The 27,848-nt window shown below is 36.3% G+C and overlaps 2 protein-coding genes across 3 annotated transcripts; one reads left to right on the top strand and one right to left on the bottom strand.

Moving 5' to 3' along the window:
- Nucleotides 1-143: 143 nt before the first annotated feature.
- Arp3 (Actin-related protein 3) lies at nt 144-11,066 on the top strand. The gene is made up of 9 exons (XM_071669461.1): nt 144-295; nt 3,039-3,219; nt 3,820-3,976; nt 5,257-5,414; nt 6,547-6,691; nt 8,040-8,212; nt 8,589-8,807; nt 9,116-9,199; nt 9,587-11,066. The coding sequence occupies exons 1-9, from the start codon at nt 252-254 to the stop codon at nt 9,680-9,682; spliced, it is 1,257 nt and encodes a 418-aa protein (XP_071525562.1). The 5' UTR covers nt 144-251; the 3' UTR covers nt 9,683-11,066.
- Nucleotides 10,379-26,144, bottom strand: LOC139753231 (uncharacterized). Of its 2 annotated transcripts, XM_071669459.1 has the most exons (11): nt 25,951-26,144; nt 22,829-22,841; nt 18,294-18,417; nt 17,490-17,610; nt 16,485-16,694; nt 15,774-15,927; nt 15,285-15,404; nt 14,341-14,493; nt 13,701-13,891; nt 13,512-13,588; nt 10,379-12,475 (listed from the first exon to the last, which is right to left on the bottom strand). In XM_071669459.1, exons 1-11 carry the CDS (start codon nt 26,015-26,017, stop codon nt 12,341-12,343), a joined length of 1,365 nt encoding a protein of 454 aa, XP_071525560.1. In that variant the 5' UTR covers nt 26,018-26,144; the 3' UTR covers nt 10,379-12,340. The 2 variants fall into 2 exon arrangements, with proteins under 2 accessions (XP_071525560.1, XP_071525561.1); XM_071669460.1 differs by lacking the exon at nt 22,829-22,841 and having other exon boundaries at nt 25,951-26,143.
- Between the last annotated feature and the right edge of the window lie 1,704 nt (nt 26,145-27,848).

The following is a 27,848-nucleotide window of genomic DNA, read 5'->3' as shown; positions in this document are numbered from 1 at the left end:
ATTTTTGAAACCTTAAAGGCATGGGGTGAAACACGCCCTTATTTTCAGTTGTCGCTGGGCGTGACGCCACGGGCGAGGCGACCAACCAGCGTTCCAGTTAGGCGTGACGTCATGAGCGAGAGATCCAATGGGCGACGAGTGTCGTTCTCTTATGACGAATCCTCTTGACGCCGGCGGAAGTGTTTACACCCAGTGATAACACCTCTCAGGCTGGTTGCGGCAGATCAGCTGCTCGTTAATATCTCTAAAAAATGACAGGCCGGTTACCCCCTTGCATCGTGGATGTCGGCACCGGGTAAGTAATGGCTTCCATCTGCATCTCCAAGTGTTTGTTGTGCTCAAGACTTCCAATTTATGGCTGGAAATGTGTCGTGAATTACCTCCTGTTTGTGAGACGATAAGCATTCAGCTTAATCACGTCCAGTTAAGGATAGTCTTTCGTCACCAGTTTCCGGTAGTTTGCAATGGTTGTGATGTATGTTTGTGTAATTAAGTCAGTTCGTTGGAGGATATCCAGGAAGGTGTAGACAGTGGCTATGGACCCCATAGTTATGTTTACAGTGGCCACCGACCCCATAGTTATGTTTACAGATTATTTTACAAGGGTATTTCCTGCTTTTACAAGTAAATAATGACCACATTTGCCCAGATTGTCACATGTTCAGTAAAACAGAATGTTCTAAATCATGTTCTGCAACTGTTATTATATTTTCCCAGGCACTATAGAACATGATCACTTAAATATGCCAAAAAAAATAATGAGGGTTAAGCTTATATAGACAGTTAAGCTTGTGTTGCCAATGGTTTTCGTTTCCTGGCCGTTAACATCCAACAATTTACTGATGTTTTACAAGAGACACCATTAATGTTTGTATATTTTGTCTTTGATACTGAATACTACAATAGATGTCAGCTACGAAGAGATGTTGTCGTGTGATGTTTACTTAGGTTCTGTTGGTTTTCATAAGTGTTTCACATGCTATTCATTAATTAACACCAAAATTTTTCCCCTGTAACATTCGTCACCCTCCCCACTATCGACAAACAGCATTTCATATTAAAGAACGATGATACCTGTAATACTCCCGTAAGTCTCATTTTAAATAAAAGACAGTACACTATCACTGTGAAACAAAATTGATAATGATAGTGATTAAGGTTGTGACCATTAACTACACATTTACTCTTATTGAAGATACACTGGTGTATGCTCTGGTAAAGCCACCATGAACCCGAATGAAGTAAATTGATGTCCAGACAAAGATATCAGTGCACATAGAATTACAAGCAGTTCTACTGATGCCAATAAAATAGGATGTGATACTGAAATTAATATGTTTATTATAATTAAACCCTGTTGATGTGTTGTTGTGGGTTAAAGGTAATCAAGTTATGACTATGGGAGCTATTCTCCAGAGAATTATTACTTGATGATGGGAGCTATTTAAGGGGTTGATTATATTTTTATTGTCACAGGCTGTCATTTGCCTTATGCAATGTGGCTGGTCTGGTGCTCTCTATAGGAAGCTTTTCAGATTTTTAAGAATCCTGGGGTCTTGAAAAGAAAGTATACCTCTTAGTTTGATTTACTTTACACTTTGACAAGTTTTGGGTTGAATTGTATTCCATACACCCTATGGTAGGCAGCCACTGACCCAGAAGGTATATTACGGGTACTACCTGCTTGGGTATCGGGAGGGTTAGTTGTAACAGCTGCTTTGTGAGCCAGCACTTCCGTGGTTGTCAAGTTAGACTCCTTTGACCCAGGTATCCCCCTTTTCTTTTTGCCTCGCCCAAACATGGACTACTAGCATTCTGTCCGCAAACATACAATCTCTCCTTATCACATGTAACATTTGATAACACTTGACTCTCACAACTCATTCTTTGTAACTACAGATTTTCCTTCAGTGAGCATTTTGTGCTAGCCCAGCCTTTTTGCAAATGTTAGGGCAGTAGATAGTAGTAATTAGGAACATTAGGTAGAAGTAATAGGTTAAATCATTAGGTAGACACATTAAGTAGTAGTAGTCAATATGAATATTCGATAGGAGCCTTTGGAAACACTCCACTAATGTTGCCTTCTGCCAGTGGCCTGTTGAGGATGAAGTGCTAGAGGCTAAGAAGCAGCACTGGAGTCTCAGTTATGGACACTCTTTTGCCATGTCCAATCCCTTGGGGGAGTTTCCGAAGGAAATGGGCATCAGAGACATAGATAGCCTATCTAGAAAAATCACTGGTTTACTTTTGCTTTTTGTTCATTACATTTACTAGTGGTAGAGTATTGAAAATACATATTTCTTGGGACAGTAATTTGTAGATTTTGGATGTTTATAGGTTGTAGATATGATCCCAGGATTGTAGTCGGAGCATATTACAACCTTAATAGAGTGTGTTTTATACCCAACATAGGCTCTAAATGTTCTTTGTAATATATGTAAAAATGTATATTGGTGTTATGGTATATGAAACATTTACTGAAATTAATGTATAGTCCATGCCTTAAAACCTTTATTTTTTCATATCCCAAAAAGTATTATGTAGACAAAGGTGGAGAGGTTATCACTTTATAATGATAAGCACAGTGTGCTTCCTCTTCTTACCACCACACTCAGTGCTATTACTTGAGCACTTTTTTTCTGCCATTATAAAAGTAGAATTTGTGAAATTATTATGTGTTCCTGAGAAAAATATACAGCTTTACTGCTGGGCATTAGCAAAACCAGAACTTAAGTCCAGTGGTGGCATTGGCTATAACAGCACACAGTAAATAGAGAGGGCCAATTCTGGAATACCATGCTCCTAGTTGACATCAGTCTTGAATGCACTGGACTGTTTTTTTTTGAGTTTATGAGCCTAAGAAACAAAGGTTTCCGATATTCTTCATGTGGTAAGATTAACAGACACGAGCCCCTGACACAATGCTTCTAGAAATTTTTCGTTTTGTATACTTTCTCATAGCATATTCACTAACTTTGATGCTGTCATTCACACAGTTTGTAGTATAAAGTTTTTCATTGTGATGATTTATGTCTTAGGTACACTAAACTAGGGTTTGCTGGAAATCATGAGCCCCAGATGATCATCCCGTCCGCGGTTGCAATTAAGGAAGCAGCCAAAGTCGGAGAACAGTCACAGCGTCGATTATGCAAAGGGGTTGAAGATCTAGACTTCTTTATTGGTGATGAGGCAATGGATGCTACTGGGTATGCTGTCAAGGTGAGGCATCCTTTTATATATATTATATTGAGAACAAATTATGATAAATGATGAGCTATTTGATACATTATTTAGCTTTAAAATTTTGTTTGTGAACATGGAAAAAAGAAAATGATTCATAATTCATGTATGTTTCCACATGTTTATATATTTGATTGGATTTAATTGAAGTCATTATCTGTTGAGTTCATTTTGTAACCCTTTGTTGAGGGAGTAAGTCAGTAAGGAAGGTGAAAAGATGACTCTAGAAGAGATCCAACTTTGTGATTTCTGATTTTCTTGTTTTGAATCACAGGCTTTTGCTCCAGTTAGACCTTTCACTTTTTAGAAGCTGATGCTGTCTCTGTGTAGGGAAGGAACTGTTGAAAATTCTTAATAGATGATCTTGTACATAATATTTACCCATCTTTTATAAACACTTATATAATGGTAGTCAGATCCAGTAACAAAACATACTGTAATTGTTGATGAGCCTCCTGTTGTTTCATTGGCTTCCTTCATGGATTTCATGGTTAAGATAGATTAGTTTAACATGCAAAATACTAGTATAATTGTGTACATATTATAAAGTGTGCAATGTTTTAATTTTTTTCATGACAGTATCCTGTAAGACATGGGATTGTTGAGGACTGGGATCTGATGGAGAAGTTCATGGAGCAGTGTATATTCAAGTATCTCCGAGCTGAACCAGAGGATCATTACTTCTTGCTGACAGAACCTCCACTAAACACACCAGAGAATCGCGAATACACAGCTGGTTGGTGCTAAAAAATGCGTGTTGTGTGATTTAAATGCTAAGTGTGAGCCATGCCTTTTGGCAAAATGGTAGGAGTAGTAGAAAGTGGTAGTTTGGAACATGTATGCAGGATTATAAGGTAGATGTAGTAGGTTGGAGCATTAGTGAGTAGTAGTCATTAGGAACATTAGAAATAGGAGTGTCAGGAAATACTACACTAGACTTGCCATCTGCCATTGGCCTGCTAAGAGTGAGGCATTAAAGGCTAAGAAGTGGCACTGGAGTTCTTTAGGTATGGAGACTGTTGCTGTGGCCACCCCTTTGAGGGAGTTCCAGTTGGAATAGGTCTCAGAGATATAGATGAACTGATAGACAGTGATTTAAGTACATTTGTTTTTATAAAAGCATATCTGTATAAGGACTTTAGTGAATATAGAGTCTGTTTATAATCCAAGTTAATTTTCCTTATCACAAAGGATTCTGTTTGATACTTATAACTTTGACAGGTATACTAGTTTATCTTGACATTTCATGTTGCTTTTAATCTTATCATGTACCTCCCTTAACTTTTATGGATGCTCAAAACCCCCCCTACCTCGACTCAAGCTGCTTAGAGCACTTTAAATGGATGAATTATTAACAAAAGATGTCAGTATTTGTAAATGAGTGTGTCACTCTTGATATCTGTCTAGCCTGTTCATTTGCTTCAATGTGTGATTACTATTTTTGCTATGGGGAGAGGGTCTTACACTCATGTTTACCTAATCTCTTCACCTTGAATATGTGTTCCATATCTTTCTTCTTTATATGTATTCACACACACATTCAGATTTGCCCATGCATTTCAAAAAGCTTTTCCTTTCACTGTGAAATATTTCATCAATGTGGAGATATGTTATTTCTTTGTTAAGAGATATTTGCATTTACTTTTTGTGGAGTACCAAAGATGTTATATTTCATAATTGGTAACAATTTTGGTAAGGTGTAATGGAAATCGATTTTCAGAAAAATCTCGGTGAATAATGTATTCTTTCAAGGACCACAGTTTTTGTGCTTTTACGTGATTTCAAGGTGTTTCAGGTGTCATATAGGTATACTTCAAAATGAACTTGTTCAAAAAATATAAGAAACTTCCAGAAGGACTTTCCGTGTTCAGCAGATAATTAGTTATTTTGAGGCAACTCCCCTCAAAGAAAAATCTAATTGTGTTGTGAAAGATTATAGGCTGAACCTCATTTCCATTGTAAGTATCAGTTTGATTTTATCCTCTTTTGTAATTAAAATTCGTTTCTTATTTCCAGAAATCATGTTTGAGTCTTTCAATGTACCAGGCTTGTACATTGCTGTACAAGCAGTACTCTCATTAGCTGCATCTTGGGCATCCAGACAGGCTACAGAGCGTTCTTTGACTGGAACTGTGATTGACTCTGGGGATGGTGTTACTCACGTCATACCAGTGGTTAGTGTTGACAAAATACACAGTCGGGAAAAGGGTTTTGAACCATTCAGAAAGTACTTTGACAATATATGGACGTGCTTTGGTGGGATGATCAAGTTTGGACATTTGTTTTCCTATGTAATTCCATAAATTTTCTGGCAAAATTATTGAACATCAGTGTAGTGTTTGAAGTTCAATTTCATGGTCAAAATAGAATGGTAAGCTCTGCTTACCACAGAGTGCAGACTAAGTTACTTTCTTACTGAATTGGGGAAGCCAAAGAAAATTTTGTGGTTAGAACTGTTAAGTGGTTTTCCCGTGAACTGAAGTCTGTAAGGCATTATTAGAATTTTCAGACAGAATATATCATTATTACCGTAATTTTATAACATGATCTCTCTCTAGGGGTTCCTGTAGCTTCAAGGCTGCTTTACAATCAGTGGTAGGGAGAGGATGGACTCCTTTGGAGTGAGAAATTCTTTGACAACAAGAAATTTGGCTTCAGGAATGGAAGAGATGTGAAGTACTTTTGAAAGAAATTTGTACACAGCAGTAATGGATCACAAGAAAGCATATGGTAGGGTTGACGGAGTTCCTTGTGGAAGGTTCCATAAATGTGTATTATGGGTGAAAAGCTACCAGAAGCTGTGTCCAAGTGAAGTTGGCTTTGTTTCAAGGATTTGTGATGTTATAACAGGTAATCTTAATAGTTGAGGTGATGAGGGTAATAAATGTGAGAATTCGAGCGAGGAGTGGGTCTATGTGAGTTCTGGGGGTGGAGGGGACTTAGGAGGTTTGTCGGGTTGCTCAAGCAGACGACACAGTTTTAGTGGTAGGCTTGAATAGGGAACTGCAGAAACTGATGTCTTTGTATGAGAATGTGTGTGAAAGGAGGAAGTTGAGGATTATTTTGAATAAGAGTAAGGTTATGAGGTTTAGCATGCTACTGATCTTCCTTTCCTTAGAAAGAGATAATACTGGAAGAGAATATCCAGCCTCTCTCTACCTCCCTTTTTGTCACCTTTATGTCACATAGAAGGTATGTAGGTTGTGATCTTTCTTTTAAGGGACTGATGTGTGTATTATTAGGGATTGCTGCATTTATGTTCCATATATTTCATGAAACTGACACCAGTGTACTGTCCACTTGAAGGCTGATGGTTATGTAATTGGAAGCTGCATCAAGCACATCCCCATTGCTGGCCGAGACATCACGTACTTTGTACAGAGCTTGTTGAGGGAGCGGGAACCTAACATTCCACCACGATTGAGTATGGAGACAGCCAAGGCTGTTAAAGGTAAGTATTTTTGTAGTTCTTGGTGTTTCAGTCTTAAATCTACTTTCCAACCATTGATTTGAATGATTTAGATACTTTATTAGTTACAGAATTCTTGCTGAATTGTGGATTTGCCTTTCTCAGTGTGTATTATAGGTTTATGAATGAATATTGTATTACCAAATGTTAACTAACAAATCCTTTACGTATCCATGTTGACTTTTGTATATGATTTTTGGTTGACAGCTTTGGTTGCTGGTGAAAGCAAGGAAGTAAAGTTTTAGGAGGGAATGGATGTGTCACGGGCTGAAAGTTTACTCTGACAATAAGGACATCTAAGATTTTTTTGAGTAGCATAGATGATGTGATCTTGCATTTTAACATAATGCATTTTTGTGGTAGATTTGTAGAACTTGCACCTCATGACCTTGGATGTACAAGTCTTATTAAACATAGTGTGTTTAGGCTAGGTACCCTCTTATTGATTATTCCCAAACAGGAGAATGAATGACTAGATTAGAAGTAAGCTAAACTAGGAACATTGCTGTGTGATTACTATTTGTGTGTTATATGGTGAGTTTTATGCTTGTTATTATGTGATTAAAACTTTCAGAAAAAGGCATTGTTGAGGGGCTACTTTTGGAGTGGAATGAGGGTTACTGGGAGATTGACTGAAGTGAACTAGGTTTGTCATTGTCACTAATTCATCTTATTTATCTTCTTTAACCATCCTAGTATAAATAATTACCAGTATATTGAATTTTGCATTAGGATTGGGTCCCCATCTCTTGAACTTTTACCTTTACAAGATGTCATTATCCAGGGCTACAGGAAAATATAGTGAAGAATAAAGTTATGAGTTACATATGTGTAAACAGTAGAAATTGTTTGTGGACTGAATGCCAGTGACCTGTGTATGAGGCAGAAAGAAGAAACATCAACGAAGACCAGGGAGAGGAACTTGATACCCACAGTAGAGCTGACTCGGTGAAATGTTATTACTAACTTATAGGATACCCAGGTGACAGTCCCCGTTAGGCCATTTCCTTAGAAAAGGGCTAGGGCATTAATGAATAAATTAATAAATATCTCATAGGTATATGTGTGCGTATTTGTTTTGTGTGAATATTTTTGTTTTCTCTTTCATATTCTCAAAGTTATGTGGAGGCCTGGCTGCGGAAAGGGGGCTATGGTTTCAGTGCATTACACATTACAGCCAAGAGTGGATGTGTGCAAATGAGTCCATTTCTTCATCTGTTCCTGATAATACCTTGCTAATGTAGGAATGGGTGAACAAGTGAGAACAAAAACAAATAAGTTATCACCATTCTAGTTTTAGCCATAAGTTTGTATGACATGTTTATTTCAGAGAAATTCAGCTATATCTGCCCTGATATTGCTAAAGAGTTTAACAAGTATGACAGTGACCAGTCAAAATGGATCAAGAAATATGAGGGAAAGAACCCCATCAACAACCAAACCTTTACTATTGATGTGGGCTATGAACGTTTTCTTGGACCAGAAATCTTCTTCCACCCTGAGGTATGATGTTGGCATTTAATATGTTTGTGGATGTGCACAGTAAAACCTGCATTCTGTTCGAAAATTATGTTTATATGAACATATGATTCTTACTTTCCATATATAGTTTCTATGAAAAAATTCCTTTAGTGTTCTGCATTCATGATGATTATCAAACTTTGATTAATCTTTGACATTGTCAGATTTTTATATTTACGTCATTTTTATCCATTTAGTATTGAATTGTCGTTTAGCTGTGACCAGGGTAAAACTGTAAGTTGCTGCCCATCTTTTTTATAAGTAATGGTGATATGAACTTGGTAAACATAGTAAAACCTCAGAATTATTATTTATGAGGGTGTTTTGCTTATTTGCTTTTTGCTTAATATTCTTTCAGTTTGCAAACCCAGACTTCACCACTCCAATCAGTGACGTTGTAGATAATGTGATCCAGAATTGTCCTATTGACGTACGTCGTCCTCTGTATAAGAATATTGTTTTGTCTGGTGGGTCTACTATGTTTAAGGACTTCGATCGCCGCCTGCAGAGAGACGTAAAGCGAATTGTTGATGCAAGACTGCGTATCACTGAGCAGCTCAGTGGTGGTCGTATTAAGGTAGGTTTTGGTAATGAAATAGGATTATGAAAAAAATGTTCTGTATGGTGGGTTCCTCATGTTTGAGGATCCTGGTTGCTGCTTGCAAAGGAAAGTTGACGAGCCATTGCATCAATGAGCAGCTCAGTATATGTTATACTAAGGTAGGTGGTAGTATTGAATTAGGATTGTGAAAATTGTCTGCATATTTACTAAAGTTGGAAATACTGGCATTTGAATTATCTTAAAATGTTAAAAGAAGTAGCGTGTAAGGAAACAAGTAAAATTATGGATTTATAGTTTGTCTCTTTCAATTTCTTAACTTTCAGCCAAAACCCATTGATGTGAATGTCATAGCTCATAAGATGCAGCGGTATGCTGTCTGGTTTGGTGGCTCTATGCTTGCATCAACCGTAAGTATCTCATTAACTTATGTCACTAATCACAGGGTTTAGAAACTTTTTTTTTAATGAAACATAGACTTCTAATATCTGTATTGTTCCCTTTCATTTACCATTGATTTGCTCATCAGAAGTGTGGGAATAACAAGGCTTAAAATAACACTATAGACTCTTTTCACACTATATATCCCTTTCCAAAACATTTTTGTATTCTCTGAAATTCATGGACACTATTGTGCAAGGTAATCCAACGTAAATATCTTGGTTATTCATGATCCTTATTTACTCATGTTACTTGCCCAGATTTTTTTTTATCTAAAATATAAATAATGTTTCTCTTTTGTTGAGAAGGATAGTTGTTATTAAATGTTCTACATAAACCGTTTCATTTCTTTGCAGCCCGACTTCTACCAGGTATGCCACACGAAAGCAGAATATGAGGAGAAGGGGCCGAGCATCTGCAGACACAACCCAGTATTTGGTGCGATGGCTTAATCAGGAATGAAGTTACTTTTTTCAGCGTCAGGCACGATTCTTTGTGAACACAAGGAGTAAAATTTGTGAATTAATCATTTATGATTATTTTGACATGCTCTTGATGTGTTGTAAACGAGTCTATGTTTTATGACTGATGGGTGAATGTAAAGAGGAAAATGTGCCATTGTTGTGAAAAGTGTGAATCCTATTGTATTACTTCTTGAAAATAATTAATTTAAATTATAGAAATAGATTTTCCAAAAGTATTATATTGATGTATCTATGAATATTTTCAAACGCCTAGGTAATTTATTGTGATCATATCTTGGGAGGGGATGGGATTATGTTACCTTTTCTTTTCTGGAACAAATTAATTGTTGGTTTCAAATATTAAATTATTTTTGTTTAAATTGAATACAAATGCTTTTCAGAATGGTTATTGAGGGTGATTTATATTTTAGATACTAATAATGCCATGTATGTTACACAGTAACATTGTTGTTAGTAAAATTGCAGATGGTTACTAAAATTTTTGATATTGTACTATATTTTCATATATACATATTTGGTAAATCTTTAGAGTCTACATTTGAATTCTGTAAAGGTAATATGGTTCAGATTGTTTCACGTTTAAACATTATTATGTTGCATATACTAATATTATTTGAAAAACGATCAAATGAGATTAAGTTTTGGTTGGTAGAAAACATCCTGAACGTTTGCACAAAAATATATTGTTATATTTGCCCCTTCTTGAAGCCCAGTTGCTACCTTGTACATTTTTTTGAGATGTGGTCTGGTACTTGCAGGTTCCTGACATATCTGAAGACCTACAGTGTAATGATTTTCAATTCAACATTCCCTCTTTCCTGTTGACTATTGTTGCTTCCAAAGAACATATAGTACCAACCTGCTTGATTTTTTTTCTTTTTTTGTCAAAGTGAAGCATTCATGATAAAACAGTTGCATTGACAGTCATCTATCTACATTAGCCACATGGTTATATAGATTACATAATTGTTCTTTAGTGACAGTAGACTATAAAACAGACCAAAATGTTGTTTCATATAATTTTTTTTTTTTAAAACATTTTGATTTATTTCAGGTCTGAGGCTTGAAAAAAGAATTTTCCAGCTGAAAGATGAAATAAGCTTTATAGTGTATTAATTTGCAAAGAATGAATTGTGATTCCGAGAGTGGTTTGCAATGATGGTTAATTGTATAAGTAATAACATTTTATGATTATTGGGAAAAAATATCTTGCTAATTTTTACTTGAAGTTCAAGGAATACTTTAAGAACATGGAGAACTGACAGATGTGTTACATCCTTGTATCAACTTTTGGCTGGAAAGTTGTATGTCCTTGTGAGTAATGCCACTATCATGAAAATTGTTTAATGATTGTGATATTTTCATTACCCAAGTGTTTTAACCTTGCTGTGATTTTATATGTATTTACTTCTTAAAACAAAACTCATTTAAAGACAACCACATATAAGTAAGAGTTTAAAAGTGTTGTCTTATTTCAGCAATAAATGTTTTGAGAATTTTCTCTAGTGCTGTGAAGTCAAATCAAGATTACCAATGATTTTACTTTCTTTCAATGATTGTGATCCTAATATAGTTTGCAGATTCTCTTGGGACACATTGAGAGACACTTTACTTGCTTTTCATATCAGGGAAATGAAAATCCATTACATAAGGCTCTGTTAAAATAAGTTTGCAATTAACTGTTATCCTAGTTCATGCCTCAGTCCTTGCTTTAATGTTACTCAAATTTTACTTTATAAAGCTTTGGACAAATTAATGCCATTAAGTACTTAATAACTAACAAGTAATCATGTGCTGACAGTATGTCACAATCAGGAAAGCAGTAATCATGGTAAACTTAACATGTGTGTAACATGGATGTTTTCAAAAATAAAAATGCACTAGAAAAAATTTTCAAGACAGGACACTTACACTATTCACTAATAAAAATTGTATCACACCAATCACAGCCAAAGTAGACTAATACCCCCTAAAAGACATCTTAAAAATTCCTTTTTATGATAAAGAAATTGCTTAAACTAAATAGCAAAGTAGCATTCTCTATAATTAGTTACTTTCATCTTATTGTGACCTTTATAGTTAGCAACTACATCATCCCATTCCTGGATTACCATTACTTTTATCACATTTTCAAAATGTGTGGTATAGGAAACAGCATCGCCACCCCCTGCGTCAGTGAGGTAGCACCAGGAAAACTGACTAAAAAGTCCACATTTGTTCACAGTCTCTTAGCATTTGTGCTATTTCCTGTGGGATGGTGTGGTGTTGGGAATGGAAAATGGTGAGAGTTTATGTACTAGAGGATATTCCCTCAATGGCTTTGTTCTTAATGCTACCTCTCTAATGCAGGAAATGGCGAACATGTATGGAAAAAATATGTATATGTACATTAAGAGTGTATATATGTGAGTGGACATCTCTTTCTTCGTTTGTTTCCTGGTGCTATCTTGCTATTGCGGGAAATGGTGATCAAGCATGAATGCATATTTTCATGTACATATATGAACTGCAGTCTTGAACAATAAACAAACAAATGTTAGAAAAGCACAAAGACGTCTATGTTGGGAACTTAATCATGAAGCACTGTATCAACTGTAAAATGAAAAAAAAGAATAGCTTTATTGTTTAGGCTAAACAACTCCCCTGGTGAACTGCTGATGAGAATACTTGATACTGCTGGATAATCTTGGGGGAAACTGTTCGTGGAGTTGTCTGGATGGCCATCAGAAAGTCTTTCATTTGTACATCACGAGCAACAACCTGAAAATTATATTTTGAAAATTTGAGATTTAAATTGATTACAATATACACTGATGAGGTTAAATGACAACAAAATTTCCTGAAAAGTGATACCTTTATACCTATATACTTCAGCACCACTTTTTTTTTTACTAAAAATTTCTACATACAATATACTAAACAACCACTCTTCTGGTTTATAATGTGTATGGCAAAGCACATCTGGGAGAAGTTTCTCCATTTATCGTCATCCGCACATCCCAATGAAATATATCGTTCTCATTTATTTGAACTGCCCTTCCATCATTTCATTCTGTCAGCCCTATAATAAGCTTTTCCCAGACCCTTAAATGCTATACACAGTTCCTGCAAATGATGTTGGCACAAATGGGCCTCTGCCAATGATACCGACACAGCCCTTTTTCCCCCCACCTAAAATAGTGACTATGTGACATGCCACGTGAGCCTGCTTCTTTAGCACTCTATCTGCTGTAGGAAGCAGGAGTGTTTTGTTGAGCTCCCCACTTAAGTAAGCCCTGGATCTTCAAAATTTTTTTTCCCCTTTTTGTACCTCTATAACGTACTATGGTTAGAAATGCTCACCTTACAAGTGACAAAAAAGCTTCTACGATTGTACTTTACAAGAGAAATTAACCAAAGAAATTTCTAACATTACCAGTGTGAGCTTGGGATCAGGATCAGCACAACAATGGGTGTAAAAATTTATAAACTGGCAGCACTGCTACACCAACCCATGTGAAATATCCAGAGAAGGCCGCATAAACCTCTCCAAGTACTCTGAATGTACTTAAACATCAAGTGCACATAGATCCATGCTTGAGTTCAAAAGAATTAAAAGGGAAAACCCTATACTGCTCAGTGATGTGTCAGTAAGGAAGGTGCAGCAATGCTTACACGAGGACCTTAAGAACTGAGCTGCAGGCTGCATCCCAAATGGCTTGTAAGCCATAGGCACCACAAGAGTCAAATTTTGCAAGAAATATGTATAATAAAAATCAAAGCTAACTGAATATTCAATGAAAACATATAACAGTACCTGATCTGCAGGGAGCTTGCTCAGGGGATACTGCATCGCACCAAGGGTATCACTGGAGCAGGGAGTAATTTTGTTGTCTGAAAATTTTGGAGAATAAGTAGTCATGGTACAAATACACAACTGCATATAAAACTTTAATTGACTTATAATTACCCCAGGACATTTCAAAAGGCTTCAGATGGGACATACCATATGTGAACTTCCAGAAACGAGATGACTGCAAATCTCTAATAGGCTGAAAAGCTGCAGCCATTGCCAAATGTGTGAGATCAGCACCAGAATAGCCTTCAGTAGCATCTAAGATGTTCAACCATTCAGAATCTGTCAACTTAAGTGGCACCGTAGAAAACTGTTTAGATATTATGGTGCGCCGTCCCTCCCTGAAAAAGGATTATAATTGTTCAGCATCTATGAATATTTGCCTGAAAATTACATTAAAATGTTTCCTGAGGTAAAAGTTAAATTTACAACTCTCATTTTACAAAATAACTTACTGAAATAGTAATATACAAACTAATGTCACTTGCAATGTTTCTATATTGCAGACTGCAATACACAAATACATAACAGTCTGGGAATAATTCCATGATCTTTTAAGGCATAGCACAACTGCATTTTTCCCCATCACTCACATAGAAATATTACTACTACATTTATTGAGTGAAATTACAATTCTATGAATGTAGAACTCTTTTAAAAAACAAATCTATAAAACTCTTCACAATAGTTGTCAAAATCTGAAGTATATTACGAAAGACTCAGAAATCGTTTATAGCAAATACATTCAACTTATTAACATGGAAATATTACCAGTAAAGCCTGCCAATACCTGTCAGGGAGAGGAACATAAATTCGCCTCTGAAAACGTCTCAGGAAGGCTGGATCAAGATCCCAAGGGCAATTGGTGGCACCCATGAGAAACACTGTTGAATTCTTATTCTCCTCTATACCATCCACTTGACGCAGCAGCTCTGACTTCACCCTTGCAATTAAAATCCAAGAAAAAATATGTTACTTCCAAAGTTAAAACAAAAATATTGTACAAAGACTTTCAGTATCATGCTGTCCAATTTCCAACAAGGACCTGGAAAACTTTGTATTAGTAAGTCACAATAATTTTAAGGCATAAGTTTAATTAGCCTTTTCAAGAATTTGATGAAACACGGCTAACAAAGAAGTTGCATCAAACACAATCACTAATCCATCTTTCCCACAGAATTATGAAAACCAAACAGCAATACTTGAAGCATCTGGTTTATTCAGCATATCAGTTAAACACTGACTGCACTGACTATTTCATCTCTGCTTTTGCAACACTTCCCAGTATGTCATAGTCGTATCACAAAAACCCATCAGTACATCTTGAATCATCTGGTGAATGATTCTACACTTGAATCGACATGTTTTACAGTTGAATCAATTATTTTCTGCCTATGCTACCATTATAAAAAGTTAAGTGTTAAGAAAATAGTTAATCCATCATCTCATGAATTTATTAAAATGTAAAAGGGTGAGCAAGCAGTTATATTATCATCAATTCTCCCTCAAACCCATACTATTATAAATTTTCTCTCCAACCCCTTTTCATATTTCACTGAAGTTCTTGCAACAATGTGGACTTTTAAGTCCATGACTAGAGCCTTAATGATATTCTGATCATCCGAAGCAGAAAATCATGGCTTCCATGTTTTGGATGTATGGTGAGGATATCCTGTTTGACTGCTGACCATGGAAACGTAAGCATTAACTACGAATTTAACATAATAAACACACCTGCGAGAGTGTTCATCCTCTGTCTGAGAACGTTTTCGACACAGACTATCAATTTCATCCATGAAAATAAAACTCTGGCCAGGTTGCTCCCTTGCATGCAGGAACAAGTCTCTAATCACCCTAGAGAAGAGATAATTCTAAATTCACACAATGCAATAAAAAATAAGTTGGCAAAAACAGATCATCAAAGCATTTATCAAACAAATCAGTTTAGAGAAATATCTAAGTGAAAGCCTTTGATAATCATTAGATGCATCCCAAAAGAATCATCTACTGCATAAATTTTTGATAAACAAAACGCAGATGTGATTTTCACATCTGTATAACATACCCATATATAAATAATATAAACTGTCAAGAGCTAATATCATCCTGCCTCAATCTCTTGTGTTCTGATTTTGAACAGTCTTTTTCCACTATAGAGTTTACTTTGTATTCAATGAAATAACTACTGAAAAAATTAATTTCCTTACAGACCTATTAACTTACTTTTCAGATTCACCAATCCATGAGGAAAGTAGGTTGGCAGATGATACACAGTAAAATGGACAGTGTAGTTCTGAGGCTAAAGTACGAGCAAGCTTAGTTTTTCCAGTACCTGGAGGACCATATAACAATAAACGTGTCCATGGTTTTGCTCCACCTGTAAAGTATAACGAATACTGTCATGTACTTATAATGCACTATTGTAATGATTACTAATTAGTTGTGAGTACTTTCATACAATGTTAGTGATGACAGAAATGCATGAAAAAAAAAAAAAATTGAGAGTAGATACAAAGAGCCCTCCATTAATGAAGAAATAAGGAATGGGTCAGAAAGTACATGTAGTTAAACCTTTTAAAAGAAATTTTGGGTATACATGACTCGAAAGCAGAATGTGAAATTAACGTGCTCATTTATTAACATCGGTCCTGTAAAGAATGTACAGTAGAGAATGGATTTAAGAACATAGGCTAACACTGAAAGAGTTTGTGAGAAATTTGTAACTATCTTTATTATGCAATATTTAGAAGTCCTGACAGAAAAATTATTAAAAATCAAAAAAGGGGCATAGTACTTAGCAATTTTTTTTTTCATTATGAGCCAGGAGAGAGTAGCTTATATGGAAATGACAATGTGGTATCAACCAAATCCTATAATTCAAAATATTCTAAATCTTAAATGAACTAAAATCTATTCAGTTTCCACCTTACTTACCCTGGAAGAGTTGAGGGTAATGTGTGGGCATGATTACTGCCTCCTGTAATATTTGTTTAACCTCAGAGAGCCCTGCCACGTCATCCATAGACCCACCCTCAACACCACAAGGCACTAACATATCCTGTACTGTTGCACTACAATTAGCCTCCTTATAACCGTCACTTAAGCTTCGATGCATGTTCTTCACAGGGGCTTTCTTACTGTAACCTGAAAGGATTCAGTGTTGAACAAGGGATGGTAACTGCATTAAAAATACATGAAAAACTATACCATTGCACCCACATCCAGGATAGGAAAGTTCTAAGGTGTGAAAATGACTTCTAGCTTGTAGCTATATAGTAAAACTCAGAAGTTGAGATAAATGAGAAAAGTTAAGAGCACAAGCACAGTTGAAGGTACTAATAAAAAAAATAACGCAAGATTATGTAGAAAGAATGAAGTGAATGACAGGATCAGAATGTCTTACCACAATGATGAGCATTAGTACAGAAAAATCTGTTATGTGATATGTTTTGGGGAATCAGCCATTTCGGATCACAAAATTTTCGATAAGTTGAGGGTTTTTGATGGGTTAAATAATTAAATAGTAATACTTTCAAATATTTTGCATGGGAAATATTAATATATGTAAGCAAACTACACACAATACTGGAAATAATGATTGTAAAAAGATCATAATGCTTCCCTATGTCGACAAATAGCATCCAATAAAGAACCAAATGATAAAAGCACAAGGATATGGGTTTCCCCAATCCTAAGTACATCCAATCAACAACTTTTGACATTTAAAACAAACTTGACACCATCAAACAGTTCAGTTGCATGCCTACTGCCTCGCTAAATCAATTATATATGGGCTACAACTAAGAATGCAGAAAAAATGAAAAATGGTGTGGCTTAGTCACACTGATGATGCATGCGGCTTCTGAGAGCTTCATAAGTTACTAGTGTCTAACCTGTAATTTGGAATATATATCTATCAACTTTAAACTGACCACTCACTGCAATACTTAAGTGGTCCCTCACTGACTGTTCGACATCTGCTTTGTTCATGGCCATTGCGACGGGAATCCAGCAAGGACTTTTGAAAGCTCAGTGTTTCCAAAAGATTCTCTAAGGATGTCTGAAATAAGACCAAATGAATAAGGAAAATGTGTATATGATCCAAAATGGGGGGCAGCTGCTTGTTTTATTTATAAAAGACATAAATTGATAGTTGAGCATTTATGTGAAAGAACTCTCACTTGGACCTTTTTATCACTCTCATGATTAAATACGAGCATTCTTATAACAGTAAGTGTGACTTTCTTGAAATCTTCACTCTGAGAACAACGAGAGAGGATTTACATGATGAAGATATCTCACATCAACTACTGAATATGAAAATTAGTGTCATATGGCCTCTTCACTGTTTTGGAACACTGTTTACACCATCTAGAACCCATTTTACTCTATCTGGTTTCTTTGAGAGTGAATTACTGTAGCTATAAAATCATCTGATTTGTTATTCTGGAAACAAAGTGGGTTTTATTTGCCATATATTTGTAAATGGGATGCAGACATTTTTGTTTTTCTAGAAAATATTGTGACAAATTGATAGTTTCAAGAGTACCACTAGACATCTCTCATCAAAGTGGAAACCTCAAGCATGAGTAAATGGAAGATTTACAATCTATCCTTTGGCTTTCATCTAAACTCGATATTTTATGTGGATATTAAGTAATTCAGAAATGGTTTGTTTCATATTAAATAAGGCCTTATTATGAGTTTCAAACTGTGTTGAACATTCTTTTGTTACTGACTTACGGATATATGTGGGTTGGGCTGAGAGTTACGAAGTGTCCCAATGACCGTGTTGCACTTCTCATACAGGTGATCCACCACTGGGAAGTCAGTGTCATTCTCCAGCTTTGAGGCAATGAGTTCCATACTGAAAAGGATGATCTTGTTTACAGGGGGACTATACAAAAATGGTGATTTTTGTTAAATGCAGAAAGGTAATGGAGAAGAAACAGCAATAAAGGAAAATACTTGTAAAACAATAGAATAAAAGATCACCAAGTAACCCAAATTTTAAGAAATCTATGCTGTCAAGGTACAGCATTAAATTAGCATGTAATTTTAAGTTAGTTACAAGTAATTAAATGCTCAGTAATGAATACATCTACTAAAGTATTGAGATTTAATGCAAAATATTGCTGGTGAACGTCAAATACTATACACATAAACAAAGAATGAACTCATTACTTATATGTTAATTTTCTACATATACTTTTATTCATAAGTAAATGTCACATGACTGATGGGCACCTAAGACAATACCTATGCATGTGTCGAGTATACAGCATTAAGACTCACCTAGTAAGGTCATGCACCAAAGAGCAACATTTTCCATTAGTATCAAGTTCTCAAGGGCAACACTTCACTGACAAGTACCTGAGATTAACAATGACATACTAAAGGTCAGTTACCTCAAGACAAACACATACACAAATTAGTGCCTAGTATTACAGACCAACATTCACATCAGTCTTACATAGCTGACTAACACATCAAGTCACACTTTAAAGTATGGTATAAAAGATGAATACACACTGGCGTTATGTCCCTCACAGAAACACTAATACCCTTAACCAGTACTTGCATGAGACCAGCCAGTCCCTAAAATGGATAAATGACTGTCATACACTTTATTTCATATTTTGATGGCTAGGCTAGTACAATGTGAGACAGAAATAAACCATGGTATTTCAATGTTCTTACAATCAACTAATAACATAGAATTACACATAACTGGCCTAGGAGAAGAATCATTAGAGTACGACTTAACAGCTTTAATTTTCAGAAGAGAGGAACAATAATTCTAGGATATCCATTAACCAGTCTTTTTTAGGCTGAGATTATTCCTCTGTCATTCATTTAACCATATTTTGTCACTTTTCCTTTGTAGCAGAGCAATCACTGCCTTTGTTTAGTCATTAGATACTTCACCAATTCTCCACATTTCCATAAACACTTCACAAATACACTCCACAACAGTTTCAATACTCTTTACAGTTCTTATTTTGTTATGTCTTCTCTGAAACCAACACACAAGTCTTTCACTATCCTGTTGAGAACATTACATTTCACACTCCCTGCACTATATTCATCATTACTTTTTTAGCAGATTTAGCCTCTTCCAAACTTTTTTTTCTTAGCTTCCTTAAAACTTTATTCAATCAAGCTGTAACTCTCTTTCTACAACATATACATGAAGTGACATTCCAATGGCAGCTTGTAATAACGTATTCTCCAAGCACCACCACATCATATCTTTTCATACTTTAATCTAGCTTCTCTTGGAGGATAACTTTTTTACTTTTTTCTTTCTTTCTTTTAAACTATTCGCCATTTCCCGCGTTAGCGAGGTAGTGTTAAGAACAGAGGACTGGACCTTTTTTGGAATATCCTCACCTGGCCCCCTCTGTTCCTTCTTTTGGAAAATTAAAAAAAAAAAAAAAAAAAAAAAAAAACGAGAGGGGAGGATTTCCAGCCCCCCGCTCCCTCCCCTTTTAGTCGCCTTCTACGACACGCAGGGAATACGTGGGAAGTATTCTTCTTATTTTTTCATTCATGTGCCTATGTCATCACAATGATGATAAAGGCTTTCAAATACATTAATACCATAAATTCTGACAAACTTTCCTTCCTATACACATATAATGATGTATAATAGCAATCAAATATTAATCTTTGTTACCAGAAAAAATCAATCAAGCTCTTGTTTACACTGTTTTCCGTGTCTACACTGTGTGTATCTATAAACATCTTTCCGTTTACAGCAAATATTTCTATTCCATGCTTCATCACCATTTCCCACATTAATGAGGTAGCACCAGGACCAGAAGAAGAAAAGCCACATTCATCTACATCCATTCTCTAGCTGTCATGTGCAATGCACTGAAACCACAGCTCCTTATCCACAACCAGGCCCTACAGACTTTCCCATGGTTTGTCCTGTCCCCTTCACACACTCTGGTTCAGTCCAATGACAGTACATTGATCCCTGTGTACTCCATTGTTCCAATTCAATTTATCTTGTGCACATTACTTACTTTATCAAACCACCTCACACCACTTGTCCTTAAATATGAATTTATAATTCTCCACTTTTATGTCAAAGGTAAACTTACACATACACGTCCTCTCCTCTCTCTCATCATCTTCAACACATGCTTAAAAACAAACTAACAGTTCCCCACAATATCAAAACCAACAATTGAACTCTTTTAAACCATTCTATCAACACCCACAAACCTTTTACATAAAGTTGTATAATTTCTCAAAATCTTATACATTTGCCCTAGATCTGATGTAAAAGTGGTATGCAAATTGTTACACTACTTGACAGAAGCAATATGACCAACAGAAATAAACCTTTCTTGGTCCAAGGGACATCATACCTAAATTAAAAAATACCTACTTGTATTTTGTTCATGTGGTCAAAAGCATAGAGATCAAAGTCATAAGGAAAGTTAGTCAAAAAAAAGTGGGCATGGTCTTCAATGGGACTGTACATTCAAGGTCTGTCTTGCAACAGGTTAACATAAGCAAAAAGAATATACAAGATATCTATCTATCATATTGGTAGATATCAAAAGACTTCAAGATATGAATAAAGTGAAAGCCCTGAGAAAACTCGAGATAGAACCAAACACTATGATGTTCTGAAACACAAAATAAAAAATGATGGCTTCCTATGTCCAGTTAATACCGTCACATATATTGTACCCATATTCTATTAATTTTCTTTTTAGTGAATGGGTCGGAGACTGAAATCACGGGGTCTATTCATCACTCAACATACTTACCTATGTAAGTATCAAGGTTCAGAAAATGATGTCACTGGGTCTGTTTATCAGACGGTGACCTGGTCTTCCGTGGGTCAAGTACCAGGTAGGGTTAAAAACAGACTGTGGATTGCATCTGACATACACATAAAACATAAAAAATAATTCTCACATACAACCTTAAAAAGATTTTCCAAAGAGAAAATATGATGAAAGCAATAAGTTAAAAAAGAGAAATGTGACACATAAAACTCGAACTCTAAATAAGAAAGATAACACAAAAAATTATATGGGAGGGTATTGATTGAGAGGGTGAAGGCATGTACAGAGCATCAGATTGGGGAAGAGCAGTGTGGTTTCAGAAGTGGTAGAGGATGTGTGGATCAGGTGTTTGCTTTGAGGAATGTATGTGAGAAATACTTAGAAAAGCAAATGGATTTGTATGTAGCATTTATGGATATGGAGAAGGCATGTGATAGAGTTGATAGAGATGCTCTGTGGAAGGTATTAAGAATATATGGTGTGGGAGGCAAGTTGTTAGAAGCAGTGAAAAGTTTTTATCGAGGAGTATGCAGTCTGCTGTGGATGAGAGAGCTTGGGAAGTGAGTTAGTTGTTGTTCGCTGATGATACAGCACTGGTGGCTGATTCATGTGAGAAACTGCTGAAGCTGGTGACTGAGTTTGGTAAAGTGTGTGAAAGAAGAAAGTTAAGAGTAAATGTGAATAAGAGCAAGGTTATTAGGTACAGTAGGGTTGAGGGTCAAGTCAATTGGGAGGTAAGTTTGAGTGGAGAAAAACTGGAGGAAGTAAAGTGTTTTAGATATTTGGGAGTGGATCTGGCAGCGGATGGAACCATGGAAGCGGAAGTGAATCATAGGGTGGGGGAGGGGGCGAAAATCCTGGGAGCCTTGAAGAATGTTTGGGAGTCGAGAACATTATCTCGGAAAGCAAAAATGGATATGTTTAAAGGAATAGTGGTTCCAACAATGTTGTATGGTTGCGAGGCATGGGCTATAGATAGAGTTGTGCGCAGGAGGGTGGATGTGCTGGAAATGAGATGTTTGAGGACAATATGTGGTGTGAGGTGGTTTGATCGAGTAGTTATTCCATGTGTGGCGAGGTGGCGATGGGAATAAATAAAGGCATACAGTATGAATTATGAACATGTGTATATATGTATATGTCTGTGTGTGTATATATATGTGTACATTGAGATGTATAGGTATGTATATTTGCGTGTGTGGACGTCTATGTACATACATGTGTATGGGGTGGGTTGGGCCATTTCTTTCGTCTGTTTCCTTGCGCTACCTCGCAAACGCAGGGAGACAGCGACAAAGCAAAATAAAAATAAAAAAATAAACAGAAAAAAATGATATGAATATCTGAAAGCAGAATATCGATATGTTTTATGCAGGTGAACAAAAGAAGCATAACCCTCATATTAAGGACAGAGGAGATACTTTAATACCAGTTGATGCATCCACTACATATGTACATAACACCTACCATGATAGGGCCTCTGCACAGCAGTCACCAACATGAAACAGAAAAACATTAATCAACTTTCTTTATTCTATACATAATGTAAAATAAAATAAAAAGACCACCCAAGTAAGACCCTAGTGCACTTGAACCAGAGAAAAACATGCACAGCCCAGGTACATAACCAGATATATCTTGCTTCTCCTAGATATCAGGTGGTTAAACTGGATAAATCTGGTTCATAAGGGCCTAATAATCTTGGAGCTATATGGCAACACCAGCCAGGGTGACAACCCAATGTGACTTCTGTTCATGGGTACAAAAGGTTAAAATACTTCCATGGATGGATCTCAACCCTGGAGATAAAGAGATACCACATAGCTGAAAACAATTATGGCCCTTAAGATACATGTACACAGGACGATCTTAAAGCCCACTCATTATAAAACTACAACTTCTCGTTATCCTAAATGTATATGCGTGTGTATGTGGTAGGGTTAGGCCATTCTTTCGTCTGTTTCCTTGCGCTACCTCGGTGACACGGGAGACAGTGACTAAGTATAATAAATATAAATAATAGATATGTATATATATATAACCTTGTGAAGCATTAACAAAAAATAATATACATTTCAAGGCAACAGAAACACAACCTTAATGGAACAGTTTTAATGAAGGTAGCAAGTAATCAAAAACATGAAAAATATACACATATCAAAAGATAACTACAGTACTAGTGATATGGTGAATAGCAGAAATGAAAGGATGACTCAGATATGCTGTTGGCTACTTATCAGAGGACCATAAAGGTACCGTAATGCCACCTCATTCAAGCCTTCACAGCGTTTATCACATTGTTTTCTGGAATATGGTTTCTTTGTGGCACCAACACCATGCCATAAAAAATAAAGCACCCAACAGCTGGTATCTTTATCATGTATCTGTGCCAAATTGGTATTGAAAAATATCATTTTGGTTTTACATGTAAATTAAGGCAATAATCACAAAACTGCACTATCTAATAGAGGGAATACAAATAGAGTAAATAACGATCTAAAATATTTCAGGAAACCCAGAAAATTACCCGTCTAAATGTCTGTATGCCTGATAAACTGGTATGATAACCACATCCAATACTAAAACACTATATTCTACAGAAAAAATTTCCCTTTAAACATTATACCCGCAAAAGCACAAATTAACAAATCATGCAAATGCTTTCATCTATCACTTACCGATACATCCGCATCTGATTTACTTCTACTCCCTTGGCTGGTGTCTTAAAGTCTGTTCCATGTACTAAATACTCGTCAAAAACATACAATCTGAATGATCATGCCTAGGTTATCTCGCCTTCCTCACAGTCAGCCCTGTTATTATGTGACTAAGAGAGTGCCAAAACAGCATTTAATCACTTTAAGGAATCATTGCCTTCATTACTGTACATCACCATTCGTGTATAACTGTATTCATGCACAACATATTACATAAACTTACCAAATATGTTTGCTACTATCTTATGTTCCTGTCTGACAGCCTTTGCCCACACATATTATACACACATTTTTCCTATACAAAAGACATTTGTCTATAATGGAAAAATCCTGATAAAAACTGTATCCTATGTATCAATAGCTTCGTTCATATGTTTTGGGTACCTTTCCAGCTATAAAATGCAATTATACGAGGTTTTTACATTATTTTTTCACAACTGTTCGGTGCTTTAGTGAGACAGTAATAAGAAAAAGAATAACACCGATCTCATTTGCTCACATCCAACACAGGCCTATGCATGGTTTTAACATTATCATTACTATATTATCATTGTTATCATTACTAACTGTATCCCTACATTTTTGTCATCTGCTGTATCCTGTCATATGTATGGAATGTAATCCTGTGCTCAAATGTTATGTACCACTGCAAACCAAAATAATTAATGCTGCAAAGTTTGGTTTGTGGTAACTCAAAACTGCTGTGTATGTGCGTGTAAAGATTTTACCAAGACTTAGCTTGGCATGGGCTCTATATAATGACAGCCCATTCTTGAGTGTGCCATTACTGGCATAAGTCGGGTATGTCTGCTCTGGGTGCAATTACTGGTACAGGGTGGCCCCAATGAAACTGTAGTGTAGCGGGCTTTTAGCAGGATGAGAGTTTTGTGTAATCTGTGATGTAGCGTTTCACCCCTAATAAATTCAATTCATGCCTGAGACTGGCACAGGTCACCAGTTTAACGACACATCAAAAGTAATTTTGCACTGAATCGTAAAAAAATAAAAAAAATAAAAATAAAGGGGCACTGGTGAGGATTATGAATATTATGGGAAATGTGGAATTATGCATAAAAGAATTAACATATTCTCGGACAGCCTAACCTCCCGTGTTAAAAAAGACTTTATTGAACTGTACAACACTTGTCAAGTAATGTCAACAAACAGACAACAGACCCATCCTCCCCACAAGCACCCATACTATGTGGTCTTTACCAGTAGTCAGCATTAAAGCTGGCAAAATAAACTAGTTTTAATTAATCCTTAATTTATTCATACATGTTTTTTCTGACAATCAACCACGTTTTCCCTGATATTCACAGCCATCACCACTGCCATCGCTAAACTGGTAATACATGTGTAAACCTGACGGAAATTGAAAGGTAACAAATGATATACTTAGGAAATCACTAATGCAGTCTTAATGACAACACAAGAACACAACAGACAACAACAGTTAGGCAAGACACGTCTGGAACGAGTTGTTGACCAATTAGGGCAGGAAGCAGACAAGGTCACGGAGTACGTAAGACTACAATACTAAGGTCAATATCAATTTACAATCAGCGAACTTACCCTACCATTTACATCTGTGGCTCACTACAACATGAATTAACAACTTTTTTTTAACAACCCATAGCCTGCTACAGGCCATAGCCTACCACAAGGTTTGACCTCAACTTTGGGGATGAAATAATGATCTCAGTGGCCTCACTGAGCACACACTAGGGTTACAGTGCCCTGGGCGTGAGACCCCTCTGCGTCCAGAGCCATGACAGCTTCTTACAACACACGAATAACAACTACAATAATAAATTTCCCTCCCCCGTACTGGAGGCCAGCCTCCATGTTGTTGTTGTTGATCCTCCTCACCTTGATATAACTGCATGTCACTTCGAGTGGCACTCACGCCGGCGTCTATAGACTCGGCACACTTCATCCTGATGCTGCCGCCCTTTCCAAAGGCAACGTGAATCCTCGAGAAATGCTGAAAAAATTCCGTGGCCAAGACGGTGCCGCTGAGGTTCACCTTCGGCGATGTCTCTCACTCCAATGACGTAGTAGCTGGGCCGCCGCACCGGATATTTACGGGGTTACATAACCAAGTCGTTTTTCTTTACTTTCATTCATCTTTAGCTAATTATACGAAGATATAGCATACATACGAATACACGGATAAGTGTATAACATATAGAATATACCAGAATATCGCCTACATGGAGGAAAATGATGAAAAACCAATCGACCTTGGTGTCTCTTGCATCACGAGGGACGGACCAATCACATGGCGTCTTCCTCGTGACGTAAGAGGGTTCTGTGTGTGTCTCTCGTGTTCTCAATAGATATCTCGCCGTAACAAGGCCATAAAAACAGTGGCGATGACTGAGGGCCATTTCAAGTACATCATGAGTACTAATTACATAATACTAACTTTGAGCGAATGTATTTACAATGATAATTAACTCTTGAACAAGGGTGGTTTACCGCGGATGGTGAAGTTCGAAAATGGTCTGCTTTACTGTAACTTAAATTTGCCTTAAATTAATAACATCTGTCTCTTAGATAATTCGTCCCCGATAACACCATAGGAATCAAGTACAAACGGTAAACAAGCATCGACCCATTTTTTTTTTGGTGTTACACAATATCACATAGCGGACGAAGCATTTTGAGAAATCCCACCTAACTGGTAACCTGCTTCCCTGATATTGTAATACACCAATTATTCGCGACATTTCCTGTCATTTGCCATGAGAAGTGATATTCTGATTTCACATTTTTGACGGAAATAACTATAAAATAAGGTTACCATGACTAACGAGAAATTTGTCTCACATCTACGCTCACCAACCCAATGGAGACAACGCGAATTGTACCGTTCGTTTCGAAATTCATCGGACCCCTTCAAGGCAGATATATATATATATATATATATATATATATATATATATATATATATATATATATATATATATATATATATATATATATATATATTATATATATATTTTTTTTCTAGTGTATGTAAAGCCTCTCAAATCTAATGCACTCGAAGGATTCCACGTCTTGAATGCATCAACTACCCGTTACATGTCGACCAAACAATGAAATAAACATTTATCTTTTTTCTTTATGATCGATAAACAAGCTTCTATTTATCCAATCATCTGTACACAAAATGATCATTATTTCGTTCGTAATTCAACAGATTCAGTCGGGTACATACATACATACAGACAGCTTTATGCCACATTCAATACACAATGCTATTAACCCGTGTCCAGTGTGTTATAACGAAACAATAAGACATCCACACTTATAAAAACAAACCTTCACTATTTTCTATTTACACATAAACATGATCGAAGGGAGTTTAGCCTCTCCATTCACACTACCATCTAAAGCCTTCCATTACTCTTAAACTGAAGGTTTTTGAATGCTACATGACGCAGAAACCGAAAAGAGGCACAAACAGATTAACCAGAGGGCATATCATGGAATTAAGCCAAGTGAAATGGTTTGGAAAAAGATATAAAGAAGAATATTATATTTGCATATGAGCAGTGGATGAATGGAAGGACCCGGGTTGTGAAAATGTTGATAGCGGACACTATGGCAAAAAGAAGGTTCAAAGGGTGAGGGTCAGCAAGTGTAGAATGCCTTGTACAGGACACAGTAGTTAATTACACTGTTCCCAGGCAGCAAGGATGGAGACAAGCCTCTAATCTCAGAAATTGCTCACACAGAAACAGTTCACACTTGCATCCAAC

Source organism: Panulirus ornatus, chromosome 14, assembly GCF_036320965.1.
Source record: "Panulirus ornatus isolate Po-2019 chromosome 14, ASM3632096v1, whole genome shotgun sequence".
Taxonomy (NCBI): Eukaryota; Metazoa; Arthropoda; class Malacostraca; order Decapoda; family Palinuridae; genus Panulirus; species Panulirus ornatus.
Note: the sequence above shows the minus strand (reverse complement) of the source record. Positions and strands in the feature narration are given on the sequence as shown.